We start from the raw sequence: 15,347 nt of genomic DNA on the forward strand, positions 1-15,347 counted from the left end.
TCTGGTGACATCACTGTTCTCTCTTTACGATTGGCCCTGTGTTCAGAGAGCTCTGCAGAATCACTCAATACAGATTCAACTGAGGATTTTCACAGTTCTCTTGTTTTCAGCCAAAGCGCAGCCTCTCAGAGGAAATTCTTCTATATTCTCATTTGAGAAACATGCCCACTGGCTGTCAATGCATCTAAAAGCCTTAAAGAAATAACTGGATTTTTAATGTCGAGGGTACAACTGGCAGACTTTTGACACATGCCATGGCATCACTACCATCACAGAACTTTTCTCTGTAAACAATAGGGCTGAAACGATGTCGACATTACAGACAATGTCGACAATAAAAAAAAAAAGTCTCCTTCGTCAGTGGTCTTCTCTGTCTCTCATTATCACCGTATACTGTGTATGCTCTTCTGTATCATCTGCACCACAAGGATGTGCTGTTTCTAGGGGTGTTGAAATTAATCGCTGCATCGCGATGCGGGAGTGAACGATTCTGCATCGATGCAGTAATAGACCATAATCGATTATAGCCCAATGACATCATTCGCATTCATGCTTGTCACGCGAGTATTAGAAATGCACTCGCTATTTTTAAATCTGAAATCTGGGCACATTTTGGAAAAACCAAGCTTAGTGCGAGAAAAACATATTCAGAATAATCTATTCTGCGCTTGGCTTTTTCTCACATGGCACGTGGTGTGTGCGCTAGATAATCGTGGCGGGCTTTATTGCACAGAATATGCGCTGTGAGACACTCGCACATTACCTGACAGTGTGTTTCCACCCGACTTTATTTCAGTCTCTTACCTTAGTTATGCTTTCATTTCTGCCTTTTGGAATGCAGTATGTATTAGATACACAAATCTCACATACTGACAGACTTTCACGTGCGCTTTGTGTTTGTTTGTCCTGAAGCTCACGGCTGCGGTTAAATTCACTTGCATCCCCGAATACTTTTATGATACGAAATTGATGTAAACACAGTCAGTTGTGTTTTCAGAGCAGGACAAATGAACCGATAAGTCAAAATAGATCTGTGCATTAGTGTGAAAGCAGCCAAGCTGCCAGTGTCCAGGGAACTACACTGCGACCAAAATGGTCGCATTTGCGACCTTTTGAAATGCCATTGCGACCCAAATTTTTATGGGGTCGCAAATGTATCACTGATTGTTTTTGTACCTACTTATGTGTTATGCTATGATTTAATATGAGCATTTATTAAAACAGAAATGTGTATTTTAAGAATACGTTTTATAACGTGCTCCGAGCATTCAACATAAGTTGGCTTCAGCCCCGCGATGCGGGAAAGCTGAACTGAGCAGCTGGTTACTTGCGCTGTGTTCGGTGCGCAAGAGAGAGCCGCGTCTCGCGAACAGCAACCACTGAACCGAGCTCTCCTTCAGGACGTTCGCATCCTCCTGCACCTGAACGAACAAATACAAATCGCAGTTTAAAATAAACAGAAAAAAAAAAAAAGAGCGAAAAGCGAAAGAGCTCAATTCAGCACCGCGGTGTTCTGGTGTTCAGGGAGCAAGCAGAGACGCGTCTCAAAGTCTTCTTGCTTATACCGACAACAAATACATACAAAATATGTCGAAATACCCGTCTTGGAAAGTGTGTTCGAAAAAGTCTGTGGTTATGTCTTAAGTGAAAGTAAAGAGTTGCAAAAAAAATCAGATGTGTATCATTATAATTGATGCGTTTGTCTCTTAAGGTGACCGCGCCTAATTTACAAGCTCTGCTGTCAGAGTCTTTAATGTATGAAAATGAAAGTAAATCACTCACTGCTCTTGACTGAATTACTAGGTTTAACAAGAATTTATCCAAAGTCAATCCAAAAATCAGATAGAATTGATTATATTGTTTTACTAGTGGGTGCAGGGCACTAGTTCATTTACGTAAGTGAGTATGGCAAAATACAGTGATGTGTGAAATATTATACCCAAAAATTCTTCATACTGTAGACTACCAATGAAATTGATAAAAAAAAAAAAAATTAGGGACCTGACCATGTTTTGCTTAAGTGTTTCTTTCTTTAATTGCTTATGCAACCTTTTCACACCACAGACTGAACCAAATTAAGCATTGCTTGCTTGGTAACTGTTCAACAAAGTATTGATAGTTGTGTAAATATTGTCATACTGACAGTTGCCTGAAGTTTTGGTTGATTCCATTACATATCTTTTTATCAAAGTTATCCGACATTATCAAGAGGAATTTGTTCTGACACAGTTTTAACTCTGAGTTATTGTCATATTGTATTACCAATTTCTAAACTATAGCAAATAAACTGTGATAATGTGAGAAATGTTGAAGGTGTCTGAATACATTTTGGTTTTGATTGTGTATTTTATTTTACAGTGAAGACTATGCAGTGCTATTTTAAATTAACAAAAACAAACTTAAATGTAAACATTGTGTAAATAGCACAAATAAAGAAATAGAATGAACATACAGTACAAATTAAACCATTTAAAACAGGGCCCACTGTACACCCTGCACCAGGGCCCCCTCTAACCCCAGCTACAAGACGGAGCAATGCACTGTGTGTACCGTAAGAAATAGAACAAGGCATGTGGTTTAAAAGATGGCAAGTAAAACAAAGCACATCTGTATGCAATACAGTTTCATTATTGTTCATTATTATCCAGTAATTATTATAAATAATTTGTGCGACCAAATCATGTTTTGCGCCAGTAACTGAAAAAGTTAGTAGCACAAGTGCCACCAGTGGAAAAAGTAAGTGTAGTTCCCTGGTGTCTATGATCTTATCAGTAATAATCAAACAACAATAATGCTGAGAAAAAAAAAAAAAAACATAACTATGATTTTCTGTAAACTTTTGTATACTAAAATACTCTCAGATACTGAAAGTGCTTTTTGTTTATCACTTGTAATTGCACTGTGTGCTCAGACGCTGCCGTTCTCAGTGCCGTCAAAATAAAAGTCAGGCGCGATTAATAATCATTAGGTTGATCTATTATCAAAATAAGCGTTTGTTGCAGCCCTAGTAAACACAGCATCTCAAATCCTCCATTCAGCAGTGGTCCTTAAATTCCAACAGCTTGCGAACAACCTTATAAAATCCAATTACACAACAGAGCTCTTACAGGCTTCACGCCTCATTCAAAGCCTGTCAGACACCAGCAATCTTTTTCAATAGCATCTTAACACCGAAAAGGCAGCGCCTTTGAAACTGCAACTCCAGGAAATTGTGTCAATGTTTTGGTTGTACAGAAACTTTTACAGAATCTTGTGATTTGATTTTTTGGCATTTTTAGGCAGCCACCCAAGTGTAATTTCATATACCGAAGCATATTTAATATTTGATGCAAAAACTCTTTCATGGTTTACAGAGCTTAGGGCCTTCGCAGAGACAGATATCTCAGGACACCCGTTCAGTGATATGTCACATAGCAGGCACATTTCGAGTTGTATTACCCCCCCCCCAAAAAAAAAAACACTCTAAACACTTAAGATTAGAGCTATTTAAATAATCAATGAAAATGTTTCGATAGTCAAACTTTGTCAATCAAAATCTGTCAATTACTTAAAACGGCAAACCATGATTTAAGGCTCCAGTATTTTAATTAATTACAATTACATAACCATGTACATAATCTATCAATCATCAAAAACCACTTCTACCAAGTCATCTATGTATTTTCCACTTAATGTCTATGTACTGACTGGAAGCAGCATTCACTACTGACCCAATTTATAAACCATATAGAAAGCCTGAATTTAAAATAGCCAAGGATGTCACACAAGTATTGAAAGACTGCCGGCTTATCAGCTTCACTCACCGGTCGTCGATGCTGTTCTGGTAGTAAATGTGAAGAAGTTTGTCTTTGATCCAGGAGATCTGCTTGGCTGCCTCTTTGCCTGCCTCCGCCTGTAAGGCATACTTCTTATAGATCTGAGCCAGACCCATCATAGCCTCCTTTCGGACCCGCCACTGCAAGATCACACAACAGGAAGAGATTATTATGTTCTGGTATAAAAATCATACACCCATGTGAGACATAAAAAAAAAGGTATTTTATAGGTACAAGATGTGTTGTGTGTGTTTTTTATTTTTTTATCTGAAGCAAAATTTACTTATAAATTAACATATTAAAAGCCTGATATGACAGTTCCTGCATAAAACCAAATCTTTTGTATGGCAAGCAGAAGCAAATGAGGCATAATAGGATGAGATGGAGATATGCCTTGACTACTGCGGTGTCATTTGTCCAGGAACACAGAGGGGCCTTCAATTAAATTCCTCCCTGAAAGCATTTTGAAAAGGCTAAGGAATGGTTATATGTGAGTTATAGTCTGATTTATATAATTCCATCCCCTCTAGCTCGGGTGGCTAAAGGAGACTGCTGATTAAATTATAGTGAGAAGAAATGGAGTGTGTCTGGAAGGAAACAAGAAGCTAATGTATTCCAGCTCGGTTCTGCCCTGAATGCGGTGATGTCAAAGTCTCTGGTTCATTTGGGGTACTAATGGGAGAAAAGGCCCTCGGATATTATGCGTGAAATAAAATGACTGCAGCACTAATAAAGAATGTTTAAGAGACAGCAAACAAACAAGAATAAAGACAGCCAGGCACATACCCTCTTATCCAGAGTCCTCTCCCTCACAAAGTTCAGCAGGTGATCATTGACGAGAGAGAGGTCCTTTTTGGAAGCTGTCACGATGGACACAATGACGTCGTGCCGAATTGCCTCCTCTGGGTCATGTGACCTTACTTTCAAATACTCTGCAGAAGAAAAAAAAAACATGCACAATTTGGGTTAATGTGCATATGCATAATTTTCATTGTCTCATGAATTCAATATATGAAAAAATTATTTTGCAATTAACTAAATACATTTTAAAATAAATAAAATACACAAACAACTATTTTTTTTAATAAAAAGACAATACATATTCGATACATTATATATAAATGTATAAATATATAATTTCATAAAATTTTTTATTAAAAACGTGTTTACAGTGGATAAATTGTGACAATTACTTCTTCCTGAAACATCACCGGCAGCAAATTTTGAAGAAGCTTTTGACTAGTACCAGGTTGTATTACCCTAAACAATACCTAAATAGCAAACTGTCATTTTTGTTATTTTATGTAGGATAAACTCTTTTCTGTAAAATTGCACAATAACACCAAAAATGCATTAAGAAAGCAAAGAGGGTCAACCCTTAATTTCATTTGACTTTTATGGTCAGTTGTGAAATATAAGAGTAGCCAAAGTTAGAAGGGGAACAGTTTGTACCTGTGAGATCTTTTGCCAGGTCTGGATGGTTCATCAAGCAATGGCTGGCAAACTTTACACATTCCAGTCGAACAGGGACATGGATGTCATTAAACCTAAGAAACCACAGAAAACCCAGATGGTCAAAATCTTGCAGCTTGGTCTTGCTGTAGAAACTTGTTTTTCTCCAGTTTGTGTACACAGAGAAAAAGGTAATTGGACGTGTTGTGCATGAGCTGTACCTCCCAAGGTAGCACTGCCAGAGAGGTTTGTTCTGTGAAGCAAGCTCTGAATCCTTTGCACCAAACATCTTGGCCAGGAGCTTCACAACTTGCAGGCGCTCATCGTTATCATTGCTCTACAAAACACACAAGGGTCTCCCGGTGATATAATAACAGAAACCAAGGCCTGTGGCCATTAATTACAGCACAAGAATTGAATGAACCCATTTAGTTGATTTAGCCTCATCGTCACTATGCTTTGCATAAAAACAAAAGATAAAGGCAGACATCAAATATGGTACATGGAACAGGCAGCTCCTAACAGACTGATAACAATCATTCATACACTAATCGCAAACTCAGCCTGCTTTTGCCAAAATATATACAAGTTTAATAACACAGCCAACACAAAAGAAAGTAATCGCCTTTGCTGGTTTTTGAAAAATGCTAACTATGCATTCAGGCCACGCTGGATTAAAGCTCATGTTGACTCGGCTGAAGTGTAATCAATTTCATGCAGCGTACAGCATCTTTTAGAACGGGAATGGTATATCTATTTATTAGAAACACCCAACTTTTAAACTTTTAGGTAACTTGCAAACAACTGAACCCAGTTTTCAATTGTCACAAAAACACAATGGCAGGTTAGCCACTGAAGGGTGGAATTTATTTGGGTATTAAAACACCATAAGTCTCATGAGGTTCTGACCACAGTTAATATACTCAAGGTTTTCAAGAGGTTTTTTACCCCCACAGGCTGCAAAAAGCCGTAAACAAGGCACTGCTTCCGTGGCTTTGTGAGATTTTAATCATGAGCTATCACAGATGTCCTAGAGGCTCAATAAGGGTTTCATTACACGGGTAGCACACATTCCTAGAAGTTGCCAAATAACCATCCAAAACTAGACCTCTTACCAGACTGACATTAAAAGGGGACAGAAAGATTTAGTAGTTAACCTAATGTCAAGTTCTAATCTAACAGCGTTATCAATAAATAATAACGATACTAATAACTACACTTTCAAAAATGTGTAAGTTATCAGTAAATCAAGAATAATGTGTTCTCATGTAAAAACCAATCAAGTTTGTTTAGCATTAGCTAACAGATATTAGAATAGATTTGTTTCAAACATGTTACAATACTGCATATCTGAACTCTTAGTAGCTTCAGAAGCTGTTAAAATGAACAAGTTCCCTTCTACAAAATATCCCTGAAACTGACTTAAAATACAGAATCTTATGAATAGACAACTAAAAGAAAGGTAATGTGCCTCAGCTTGTCCATTTCAGTGCATTTTTAGCACTCCGACAGTTATGTTTTATACATTCTGTTTTGAAAGAGGGAAACAAGACAATTATAATTTCAACACTATTCTTCTGACATCGTTCTTTAAATTAAATAAGTATAAGCTGTATACAAAATGACCAACATTTGGTTTTTGACCACCAAATATTGGTTATTATTCAACAATCTGGAGCCTCATTTTTTGTAAAGTGACCCACATTTGGTTTTTGACCACTGAAAATTTGTACAATTTAAAGATTTACTCTCTGGAACTGGACAATATAGGGCCTTAAAAATGAAGATTTTGTTAGAAGTCTGTTAAGACCCAAAATCTAATAGGGCATTAAGATACCTTTAATACTTTTTGAGTTACTAGCCTGCATCCTTTGGAGAAAAAAAACTTGACAAGTGCTCTTACCCCATTTTTGAACGGTCACCAACGGCACATAATGCAACATACATTGCTAAAGTCAACAGATTTCACTAATAGACCTACCAATCTCTGTGTAAAAATAACATACTGATGCTGCCATCTTTCTGAAGTCATTTTTAACCCCCTGTAATTTGGCTCTGAATCTCAGGTGAATATTGCCATTTTGACCCCCACGCCCCCTCCGTACAAAATAGTGGATTATTCAGTAAATATTTATCCATGACATTTTATATTTTTAAATTTCATAACTACACATGTTTATATTTCTTCAGAAAAAATCTTAGCAAAATCAAAAATTTGAGCTGGGGACCTCTGATTCAGCCGACCCTATATATTTTTTCAGTAGCTAATACCATTATTAAAGTAAAAGGCACAATGGCTGATATAATGAATATAATCATTTAAAAATAAAACAAATAATAATACAATAGAGGTAAAAAAAAATAAAAATACAAAATATGGCCTTAATTTGAAAACAGAATCAGACATTATACATTCATAATGACTCTCATTACATTTTAAAACTGAGGGAAACTTTTGGAAAACCTGATCATCATCAAATCAATCATGCATTTTTTCACTAGCAAAAACACTGAGACAGTTTTATCTAAGACCCCGAAAGATGACATAACACTATGTATCATCAACAAGCCATCTTACCTTGAGCTTGAACTCCAGCTGCGGCAGGACGGACAACAGTAGATGGCTGTCGATGTTGTAGAGCTCAAGGATTAGGTCAAAGACATGTTCTGACAGATCACTGACTGAAGTCTTCCCCAGCATCAGCACCTGATTAAAGAACTGAGACACCAAACTGTACATCACACACTGTAACCATAAGCATCTACTGCATGTCACTGGAAAACGGCACCCCTTCAAACTCACTGCATAACCGCCTGGCATCAGCACTTAACATGGCGTCGATTAGAGATTAGTGTGAGGAAGCTGGTATTAGATTAAAATAAAAAAGTAAGTGGCTTCATCTATGGACGGGAGAGGCCGACTCCAACAGAGTGCTTGTACAGAACAGAAAGAGGAATAGAAATAGAAATCAGGCCTTGCTGATCTATTAAGAGTTATTGAGAAGGATTCTCCTCCACACTTAATCTCACTGTCTCTAGCGCTTTTAATGAGCACTGCAGGGAATAGAGTTCATAGCATAACAGCGCTGCATGCTCCTGCTGATGAATGTGTTTAAGCTCAACATGCCGTTTGAGCATGGAGAGGTGTTCTTGATCCCGAGTTAATGTTGCAAGCCTCAACGAGTTTTCAACAGCGAAAGGGCTAGAGCAAATCATGGAGGTTCATTAGGGATTATTCACAATTTAAATAAATGAGAAGACCTTTCTTGTACAAGCATTCAGCATGATTTTGGTACAGCTGACAGGATGTAGGGTGTACATTCTATGTACAGTTAACTATAATAAATCACGTTTACTCACGTTGGTAATGTACGGCTCTATGGCCTGAGCGGTTCTCTTCAGCAAGGCTTTGGCCAGATCGTACGCTTGCTTGTTGAGGTTCTGAAAGACAAGATGGAGCAATGAAAGATGTATTTTCTTGTTTTGTGTATATCTCATGAAACCTGTTTTATATCTTGCCATTTTTCATTGTCATGTAAATAAATATATAAATCATATTTTGGTTTTTATATATACACACACACATACATGTGTGTGTGTGTGTGTGTGTGTGTGTGTGTGTGTGTGTGTGTGTGTGTGTGTGTGTGTATATATATATATATATATATATATATATATATATATATATATATATATATATATATATATATATACACATACATAAAATATTTTAAATATAAAATACGTTTTTTATATTGGATTTTATATAAAATTTTGCTAATCTTCCTGTAAGTAAATTTATAATTATTAAATAAAACATGTTTTGTACAAATAATGAAACCTATTTTAAGGGTCATTAAAATTATTTTGTAAACTTTTTTCCTGACATTGTCCATTATCCGTCCCTCTCAAATTATCATATTGCCAAAATAAAAAAATAAATAAAATAAAAAAAAATATATTTTGTAAAATAATTACATATTATGGTTAGGGCTGTCACGATAATTAAATAACCGTCTAACCACGATTATTGTGCTTTTTATACAGCACAAGAGGGAGTCATACACCAAAAGAAACAGAAGCACACCAGTTTGCTTTTCATGTACTGTATAGCCTATATCATCTGAAGCCATTCCATCTTAATGTGAGGGACAGAATTGTATTTGTATTGTTCAATTTCTCCACTCAGCATTCAAACAGCACGTCATGTTCAGTTATGACAGTCAGCATGGTAAAACTCTCTCTTCAAGATGATATACACTCCTGAACAAAATCTTAAGACCATGGGATGCATCGCAAGTTTTACATATTTCGCACTAGTGGATCATAACCGGGTTGTAAGTGTTGCTTCAAAATGCCAAAAGAAGAAACAGGAGCAAGAGACAAAAAATAGAGAGTAGACAATTTATTGAAAACTGCATTTAAAGTCAAACAGGCTGTTCATCAGCTGATCAAAAGTTTAAGACCATATCCCAAAAATAAACTCATAACAGAACTAAAAGTGTCAAAAAAGGACTCAGTAGTGAGTAGCCCCACTGTTCTTGTTGATCACTTCAAACACTCGTTTCGGCATGCTTGATGCAACTGTTTCCAGGAGGCTGGTGGGAATGTTGCTCCATGTGGTAAAGATGGCTTCACGAAGGGCATCCACGGTCTGGAACTGACGTCCTTTTTTATAAACTTCCTTTGCCATCTATCCCCAAATGTTCTCAATGGGATTTAGATCAGGGGAACACGCAGGATGGTCCAAAAGAGCAACGTTATTCTCTTGGAAGAAGTCCTTCGTCAGGCTGGCGTTGTGAATTGCAGTGTTGTCCTGTTGAAAGACCCAGTCATTACGGCACAGACTGGGGCCCTCGGTCAAGAGGGATGCCCGCTGCAACAGATCCACATAGCCAGTCGCCGTTTGACAGCCCTGCAGAACCTGAAGCTCCATTTTGCCATTGAAGGAAAAAGCACCCCAGATCATGATGGAGCCTCCTCCACTGTGCCGCATAGAAAACATCTCAGGTGGGATCTCCTTGTCATGCCATTAACGTTGGAAGCCATCAGGACCGTCCAGGTAAAAATTTTTCTCGTCAGAGAATAAAACTTTCTTTCACCTTTCAATGTCCCATGTTTGGTGCTCCCTTGCAAATTCCAAATGGGCAAGTTTGTGTCGTGGGAGGAGACGTGGCCTTTGAAGATGTTTTTTGTTCTTGAAGCCCTTCTCTAGCAGATGACGTCTTATCGTTATTGGGCTGCAGTCAGCATCAGTAAGGGCCTTAATTTGGGTCGAGGATCGACCTGTGTCTTCAAGGACAACCCGTTGGATCTTGCGGCTCAGTGCAGGTGAAATCTTTTTGGGTCTACCACTTGACATTTTTGGTCTCATAACTCTCAGGATTTTTTAAGAAATGTAAAATGACTGTCTTACTGCGTCCAACCTCGGCAGCGATGGCGCGTTGTGTGAGACCTTGTTTGTGCAGCTCAACAATCCTGCCACTTTCAAAGAGAGAAAGCTTTTTTGCCTTTGCCATCAGGAGATCTTGACAGTATGACTGCTTGAAGAACAATGACATGAAAGCCATGTTTTTGTGCAGATTTTACCTTTTTATGGCTATGGTCTTAAACTTTTGATCAGCTGATGAACAGCCTGTTTGACTTTATATGCAGTTTTCAATAAATTGCCTACTCTCTATTTTTTGTCTCTTGCTCCTGTTTCTTCTTTTGGCATTTTGAAGCACCACTTACAACCCGGTTATGATCCACTAGTGCGAAATGTGTAAAACTTGTGATGCATCCCCTGGTCTTAAGATTTTGTTCAGGAGTGTATACCCATTATAATACTTGATGTGTAGATAAAGGTCTGGGGATTCGCATAAAATGACATCTTGCAGGAGTTCGTTGCTCTCTCATTTCTCTTCTCTTTGTTTGTGTGGAGTGCAGCGACTTATGTTGCTTCAAGCACATCATTCTGCACCCTAGATGTGCATATATGCTGGGACTCCATGTTGCTTCAAGTGCACCATTCTGCACCCTGGATGTGCATAAGAGCTTTGTGCAGCTCTGTTTGAAGCATTTCACATTATCAAAGTTTTGCACACAGAAAGATTATTAGAAGTCTTTATTTTTCTCATGATTTATATCCTATTTTCATGAATGTATTTTGTAAGAATTCAAATAGTTAACAGATTGAACATGTTTAAATTGTATAATGTGCACCATAAAAACATTATACGTTAAATTGTATAATGTTTTTGCTGCTAAATTATACAGTCAGCTAATTTAATTTCATAGCTTATATATTTTAATTCAAATGTAGTTTTTCTCTGTAATGAGGAAGTGAGTATTTAGTGGGGGAAAAAAAAGTGTTCCTGTTGCTTTTTTTTTTTTTTTTTTTTTTTTTTTAATGTATTTTTGTTCCTTGGGTGAAATGTGACTTTTTTTTTGGTGAGAGTTAAGTTTTTTTTTTTTTAGTTCTCTGTACCTTGTGTGCTGGGACCAGGTTAACCAGAACAGTATCCAGGAGTTCCTGTGAGACAGAGTCGCCTTCACAAACAATTGAGCTCATGAGATCCACCATATGCATGTGCACTTTCTGGTTGTGTCCATTGCTAAAAAGAAAAAAAAAAGGGTAAACACAAGAACTGACCTAAAATCAGGTGCATCAGCCAGTCAAAGTAGTGGAAGATGGGAAGTAAACGCAATGGGGCACACAAAACAGAAACACTTCTACATTTTTCCATTTACAGCAAGAGCCGAGCGCTGCAGTGTCCCACTCAAGAGGACATTTCCAACTGAGCGAACATCACTGGCTGAGATGAATCACCCCCATGTGTAGCCTATATAGCGCACATGCAATGAAGGGTTTCCACCTGGGATTCACACGCATCATTGTCATCTGACTGAATGCAGGGAAATAATATCAGCGAGCAGGAGGCTGACAGCTCATTAGGACATAACAAATAGGCTGCAGCTTCACATTTACATCTCAAACAGAAAACAGTAAACCACAGAGACACTTTACTCAATTATGACAGTCGCTATAGCAAGAATCACCATTGAGCTCTCTAACCAAATGGCAGCACCTTTGCAGGACTACAAAAATGACTAAGTGATACATTTGATACAATGACATTTTTGGTGATATAAAATTAGGCAACGTTGCCAATAAATCACTTCGTATGGCAATTAAGCGTCCTCTGAATCAACACTAAAAAGTTACCCATCTAAAATGTATTAAAACTTTTTATTAATATATATGTTGGCAAATATTGATTATCATATGACTATGTATTTTCATATTTTACAATTTTTTTAATCAAATCGTCATTTTATATAATTTTAAACGTATTTAATATTTAGCCTCGTTATATAGGAAAATGTGAAAAATACATATGCATTATTCTAAATAATTTTCTAAATTTTATAACTAGATTTTAAAAAAAATTGACTAAAAAATATTTTTGAGTGTGTGTTATATATAAATAAATCAAATATAAAAATGTTAATAATATAAATAGTATGCCTAATGGTCATTTTTAAAAACATTGTTTTCATATTTTATTCATATTATTACGTATATATAAAGTATAATAATAATAATAATAATAATAATAATAATAATAATAATAATAACATATTTACACTGAAATTATGTAAATACAAAATACTGGCAAAAAGACATAGATGTTGATTTCGGCTATATCAAACTCTTGAATGGATAGACCTGACCAACAGACTAACTTGATTACTTGGAAAAGTGATCAAGTGAGTCAAATATACACACACATGTAATAAATAATATTAATGAATAAAATATAAAAATATCGAATGTCATTTTTTGGCTATATTGAACTCTTGAATGGACAAACACGAACAACAGACTCACTTGATCACTTGGAACAGCGTTCTGTAGAGCTGAGTAAAGATCTCATTGCTGTCCTCCAATTCAAAACAGATGTTGTAGGACTTCACCCAAGCAATGTTCTAGAGAGCCAGAAGGGGAAAGACAAGGTCAGATGCTTGTTCAAAACCACTGTAAGACCTTGCTTTTCTATATTAGTTGGGTGCCATACCTCCAGTAGATAAAAATATCGATTAAACTGGGCGCTCTTGGTGTCTTCCAACCCTTTCAGCTGTCGAGTTATGAACATGAAAATATCCTGAGTGGAAAAGAAGAGCAGAGAGTTTTAATATTTTAAGCACCTGACAAGGCAGTGCATGAGAGACAGCAGTGTTATTTTACTATTTTCTGCTGAACAACTCGATCCGTTGCTGTCTTTTGTTCAAGGTGAAGAAAAACAGACACACAAATATCACCTTCAAAATTTCAGCACATCGGTTTTAATGCACACTAATACAATTAAACGTTTCTTTCCCAAAACAAACCACAATTTTACTTAACTGGGCCATAAAAGACTTAGTATTGGGCTGGTCATGTGATCTCAACACGGTAGTCATCTTGGTGGGAATTTAAAATGTAATTATAGATGCAAAAATTCATGGTTCTTCACTGACATATGCAAGAACTAACACTGCATTCAAATCAATAGATGTTGAGTTTTCCAACCTTAAGTTTATCAGGTGATGTGTACGGTGCCTCCGGGGCATAGATGCGAAATATATCTGCAAGACAGCAGGCCACAAGTAGTCTGACATCTTTGTCTGGGTGTTTGAGGAAAAAATCCGAGGCGAGATGCAAGGCCAAGTTCAGATAGAGTTCCTTCTCCTCCTCTGAGTCCTGGTCCATGTCCATGAAGGTTTTCACCACCATCTGATTTTGAAAAGCACCATAGAGCCGCGTGTCAACAACGCATCCAACTAACAGTGTGATATAAGACACTCTAATGGGAAACACACTTTCACTTGACAGTCTTACTTAAAAAACAGACATAAAAGACGAAGCCACGGAGGGAGGAAATGCTATCTACAAGCTGTAAAAACAGCTTGAAATACAAGCAGAAAAATTATAATTTCATTCTGTGAGATAAAAACTCAGCTGAGGTTTAGAGATGAACAAATCTAAACATGAAATCTTTTGCACAATATTTCTGTGGAAAAAAAAAATCATCACAAATATGGATCAATCTACAAAAATCTATAAACAGAACTTCAAATTAATTATTAATTCTGGTTACTGAATGTTTTGACATTGTTAAATAAAACAAACTATCAAAAATCGTTTTTGTTAACGGAAATAAAAATTAAATTAAATACATAAAAATATATTAGACTACAGAAATTGACTAAATTTGTTCATTTCTAAAATGACTAACTAAAAGATGAATATAAATATGTTTTAAGAAATTACAACAGAAAATAAAACAACTAAAATTAAAAAAAAAATTTTATAAATGGCAAACATAAAATGAATAAAATATTTGTTGAAATATTAAAATTACTAAAACAAATTCTAGCCATATAGAAATTACAAAAAATAAAAATGACAAAATTACTAAAAATTAAAATCAGAAACACAAAAACTGAAAATATATAATTAAAAAAACTATTAAAAAGTAATATTTAGATTTATATATTTATACACAAATATCAATTAACACTGGTTACTCGTTAATGGTATCAAAAGACTTTCAGGCTATATCTAACCGAAGACTCAGACAAGCTTCAGTACTCATTATTCATTGTAATTACACAGAAAAAAAAACATTCAGCAATAATAAGCTGTTTCCACTTAGGTGAATGACAGATTGCTTCTCACCTTCAGTCTCCGAACCATCTCCTCTTTGGAGATCTTATCAGAGATCTCCTTCACCCCCGGCGGGTAGGTGATTTTGCCATCCGTGGCTCGATTCTTGGAGTGAGCCATGTTCTCCAATTAGTGCTCGCTGCAAACATGTCAAACCAAAAAAAGACATGAATATGTCAGCGCACAACACTAAGTGGACAGGGAATTTCCATCAATTACTTTTTTGGAGAAGAATGTACTGCTTAAGAAATCATCCAGTGGATCCTAAATATGGATTTGGCTTTGACTACACCCAGAAAAAAAAGAAAAAAAAGAAAAGGCAAAATCAGTTCAAATGCTTTTCAAAATTTGCAGGATGCCGGCCAAAACCTCACCTCCTGTGGACAGTT

At 36.4% G+C, this 15,347-nt stretch overlaps 1 protein-coding gene across 2 annotated transcripts in view; it reads right to left on the minus strand.

The window, feature by feature from the left end:
- Positions 1–15,347, minus strand: part of LOC109094975 (sister chromatid cohesion protein PDS5 homolog B-like) — a 42,001-nt gene that overhangs the window by 19,797 nt on the left and 6,857 nt on the right. For both annotated transcript variants that reach the window (XM_042739805.1, XM_042739806.1), the window contains exons 2-12: positions 14,971–15,097; positions 13,822–14,025; positions 13,328–13,414; positions 13,141–13,238; positions 11,737–11,863; positions 8,628–8,708; positions 7,846–7,986; positions 5,489–5,604; positions 5,268–5,362; positions 4,602–4,747; positions 3,804–3,955 (exon numbers count right to left, since the gene is read on the minus strand). In XM_042739805.1, coding sequence (XP_042595739.1) covers positions 3,804–3,955; positions 4,602–4,747; positions 5,268–5,362; positions 5,489–5,604; positions 7,846–7,986; positions 8,628–8,708; positions 11,737–11,863; positions 13,141–13,238; positions 13,328–13,414; positions 13,822–14,025; positions 14,971–15,078 — 1,355 coding nt within the window. In that variant the 5' untranslated portion in view covers positions 15,079–15,097. The remainder of the gene's footprint in view (positions 1–3,803; positions 3,956–4,601; positions 4,748–5,267; positions 5,363–5,488; positions 5,605–7,845; positions 7,987–8,627; positions 8,709–11,736; positions 11,864–13,140; positions 13,239–13,327; positions 13,415–13,821; positions 14,026–14,970; positions 15,098–15,347) is intronic.

This window comes from Cyprinus carpio, chromosome B15 (genome assembly GCF_018340385.1).
Source record: "Cyprinus carpio isolate SPL01 chromosome B15, ASM1834038v1, whole genome shotgun sequence".
NCBI lineage: Eukaryota > Metazoa > Chordata > Actinopteri > Cypriniformes > Cyprinidae > Cyprinus > Cyprinus carpio.